The 3,851-nt window shown below is 48.1% G+C and overlaps 1 protein-coding gene across 1 annotated transcript; it reads left to right on the forward strand.

Moving 5' to 3' along the window:
- The first annotated feature begins 443 nt into the window (after positions 1-443).
- DNAL4 (dynein axonemal light chain 4) lies at positions 444-3,041 on the forward strand. The gene is made up of 3 exons (XM_009482289.2): positions 444-611; positions 1,462-1,545; positions 2,752-3,041. The coding sequence occupies exons 1-3, from the start codon at positions 540-542 to the stop codon at positions 2,914-2,916; spliced, it is 321 nt and encodes a 106-aa protein (XP_009480564.1). The 5' UTR covers positions 444-539; the 3' UTR covers positions 2,917-3,041.
- The last annotated feature ends 810 nt before the right edge of the window (positions 3,042-3,851 follow it).

Here is a 3,851-nt window from a genome sequence, read left to right on the forward strand (position 1 = left end):
CTCTTTGCTTGTTGTGCACAGTTTGAAACCCTCACAGATAATAGCGTCCTGGGAAAATCCTTCTGGAATTAATCGATAGACATAACGGCTGATGTATTGTTCTCGCCTCCCTTGTCGGAAGCCTTGACTCGGCTCTTCCCTCAAGCTTGATTGGTGCTTCTGGGAAAGTGCTGTGCTCTCCAAGCCTCATTTATGGAAAATGATACATTTTTAAAATTTGTTTGCATTAATGGTCTGTAAGATAACCCTCTAAGTGTGTGGCATGTGAAGACGGTACTGAGAAACAGTAAGTAACTGAGATGGGACAATATTCTCGTAATAGTTTAATTTGCCTTCCATTTTAATTCAAAGCTTTCTTTCTCATTCCTGTGTTTCTTTTTGTTTAAACAGCGTCCTCTGGGTGAAGAAGTTTCCCCTCCTGCTGAAGCTGCTCTGCCTGTGTTCACAGAGCTCTGTTCCTCTCAGCTGTCTGCACTGCAGCACCTTGCTGAGCTCCCAGCAGCCCCTCCACCCCTTCCCGGGGTCACTGTGGAAGGACCATGGCAGACACCGGGGAGGGGAAAAAGGAGGAGGCTGATTATAAAAGACTTCACAGCTTTCCACTGATTAGGGTAAGAAGAGGGATGGATTACACATTTACCAGTGTTACAGATATGAAACTCTACCTTCATTCTTACCAACCTTCCAAACTAGAATTTTTCCCACTGAGTCGTTGCTGTGAGAACGTGTGTACTGATGGTCCTGTGGAAGGATCCCAGTCGTCACTGCTGCTTTCTCCCCATCCTTCACCTCTGTCAGGGAAATTTATTAGCACTGTTGTTCCCCCCATCAGCCAGGGGAAGCCTGGGGCAAAGTGATCCATCTAATAGATTGACCATGCTGCCTTTTGAGCCCTCTCCTGTGTTCTGGTTGCAGCTTGCTTTTTTTCCTAGAGGAGCTGGAGTAAAAGATCTTGCTAGCCAGCCAGATAGCAGAAGAGGAAGAAAAGGCTGTGTAATTTAGACTTCTTTGTTATGCTTATAGCAATGATTAAGGACTGTGGTTGGAGCAGTATTAGCATGCTTTCCCTTCATCTTATAATAGAAAAACTGACAAGTGTGTTCTATCTCTGCCTTTAAGCTGTGCTTACATAGTGCTAGTCTTAATGTCAGGTAGAGAAGAACTCTGCATTGGCTGGGACACAGGAACGAAGGGGTCAGTTGTAGCGCCATAAGCCCTTTTCATATGTACCGTTCTCTGAAACAGTGGAAATGCTTGGTGTACGGACAAGTCCGTGTTGCTGGTGATGCCCCCACGACCTCAAAGCAAGCATTAACAGTCACAGGGACTAGCTGCCTTTTGCCCACACCCAGCAGTCTAAGCCCTGTCTATAGCCTGTGTAAAGTAAGGGCTACTTACTGTTGTCTTGTGTCCAGCTTTTCTTTTTCTGCTTAGATCCTCTTGTTTGTTTGCTCTTTCCAGCACACAGACATGCCGGAGGAGATGCGTGTAGAGGCCATGGAGCTGTGTGTCACGGCGTGTGAGAAATATGCCACCAACAACGAGGTACTAGCTAAATCCCAAAATGGCCAGCCTTCAGTTGCTGCGGCTCAGGGAACCTGCAGGAGCAGGGCTAAGGGTGCAGGGCAGGGTGGAGTCAGGTCCTGACATCCTATTACTCTCTTTCTGCACTGAGCAAGGGTAGAAGAAGACAAAGAGCTTGGCTAGAGCCCAGATTCGGTTCCCTTTGTCAGAAAGATCCATAATAGCACTTTGCTTTCCTGCAGGAAGCAGAGATTAATAGCGATGCTGCCTCCCAAACCTTGCCTCCTTCCTGATCCTGCCTTGCCTGTGACATGCTTCCACTCTGTTCATTAAATGCCCTGTGTCCTGAGGGCTTGGTTCAGAACTGTGTGGAGCGGGCCCTTCCCCTCTGTTCTTCAGTGTTCAGCAAGGCCATCCCCGCCAGAGTGGGGAAGAGCCTCTTGTTCTGGGGATGAGTACATGAAAGTCTTTGGACCTTTAGGTACAGTCTGTTAAGTATTCCCTCTTGGCTTTCAGCCTCCTGACTGAAATTACTGAGACCATATAAATGGGGGGTGATGCAGAAGTTATGGTCTTTGGAAAGGTTGCCCTTAACTTTGAGAGCCAACGATAAAGGAAAACACACCTTGCTCCATGGGCAGGGCGCGACTGCTTGTTGCTGGAGCAGTTTTGTGTTGGAGCAAGACAAGGAATCTCCGGCTTCGTAGCTTTCTGTCCCATCCTGCCTGAGACACATGTCACTGCAAAATCATATTCTCTCCTTTTTTAGATCAAGCAGGGTGTGATCTGGGAGAAGCAAGCCTTTTAAAAGTCAGCCTAGTTTCAGTGTTTTGGTAATTAGCTGGAGGAAAAAAAAATGGACTCCTGTAAAAATAGCTGCAGCTTAGTGACCTGAATCTCCTCTTGTGCTCACTGCACCCAGCATAACTCCATCAGCATCTAAACCAGAACTCTTGCTTCAGACTGTGTGAATGAGACAAGTGATTGCTAGATGCAGTTCTTTAATTTCTCCTAGCTGCTGTGTCGGAGGCTGCTGAAAACACAGAGACCTGTTTTACCCTTGGGCATAGCTCTGAGGAGCTCCCAGTTCTGGCAGTGCAGCTGCTGTACCTGTTGCCCGTGGCTTGAGTAGTCTATTAAAGGGAGAAGATGACTAGGGGGATGTTTGCATAAAAACTCACTGCTTGCTCTGTCTCACCCTACACTCTCTTCCTTAACATTCTCCAGAGCGCTGCCAAGATGATCAAGGAGATGATGGACAAGAAATTTGGGTCCTCCTGGCATGTGGTGATTGGGGAAGGTTTTGGCTTTGAGATCACTCACGAGGTGAAGAATCTGCTGTACATGTTCTTTGGTGGCAGCCTGGCTGTGTGTGTCTGGAAGTGCTCCTGACATCTGGCCGGGTCACAGACTCGCTGCGTACAAGAGATTTCTTCCTTCTCTTCACAGGTTTTGTACAATCTGGAGGTGGGGCTTTATTTTTAATAGTTAAACGTCAAGACTTTTTTTTTTTTCATACTGACGTAACAGTTCCGTGGGATACATATAGTTGGTGCGTGTGTGTGTATCAACTTGCTAAGCTGTCCTGTCCTTGCTCGTGGGATTTCTCATCTGTCTGTGGCTTTCCTTGGTGTTTGAGACGAAGCAGGAAGGAGGTGGGGAGTAGGTAATCTCACGACACGCTGCAGAGCCGTACAGCAGCGCTAGGAGGGGGAAGCAAAAGAGAAAAGGTGCTATCTAGCCCTATGGTTTTTTTTTCCTCCCACTTGTTCCATGTCATGTCCTCTCTTCTCTGCCTTCCCTACTACCATGTGGTATGGCTCCGACCAGCACCTGTCTCTCCTCTGAATGCCGCAAATGCCTTCTTCCCCCCTTCTAAGATGTCCGTGCAGAGCTGGCAGTGCCAAGGGTCTCCCTTCAGGCTGCCCGTGGAGGTGTTAGCCCCAGGGAAGCAGACTCAGCTTGCCCTTCCCCGCTTCTTTTGGGAGGATACAACAGCTGAGCTGCCTGGGTGTAGGAGGTTGCTATGCAAACTGCCCCCTCCTTTCTCACCCACCGTACGCCGAGATAGCATGAAAACACAGGCGGCTGCCGACGCCTGCAGAGTGGGTGAGAACTCTTCATAAGGCTCGAATACCTCCCTGTCAGTTCTCGGGGGTGTTGCAAGTGCTGTGTACTTTCAGCATCTTGTTTGGAGGCTGGTAGAGGAAGGAGGCTCCATGTGAGATATCACTTGGTCATCAGAAACCTAACGTCTTTTTGGACTTGCGTTCTTTTAGCCTGTTTCATTTTTTAAAGCTGTCAATGTTGGAGGATGGAATGAACGT

Source organism: Pelecanus crispus, chromosome 1 (assembly GCF_030463565.1).
Source record: "Pelecanus crispus isolate bPelCri1 chromosome 1, bPelCri1.pri, whole genome shotgun sequence".
Classification (NCBI taxonomy): Eukaryota; Metazoa; Chordata; class Aves; order Pelecaniformes; family Pelecanidae; genus Pelecanus; species Pelecanus crispus.

Bases quoted from the DNA above. Each gene is read 5' to 3' on its own strand.
- DNAL4 (XM_009482289.2), top strand. From the start codon at position 540: ATGGCAGACACCGGGGAGGGGAAAAAGGAGGAGGCTGATTATAAAAGA. The intron at 612-1,461 runs GTAAGAAGAGGG...TGCTCTTTCCAG, and splicing joins ACAGCTTTCCACTGATTAGG to CACACAGACATGCCGGAGGA. The intron at 1,546-2,751 runs GTACTAGCTAAA...AACATTCTCCAG, and splicing joins AATATGCCACCAACAACGAG to AGCGCTGCCAAGATGATCAA.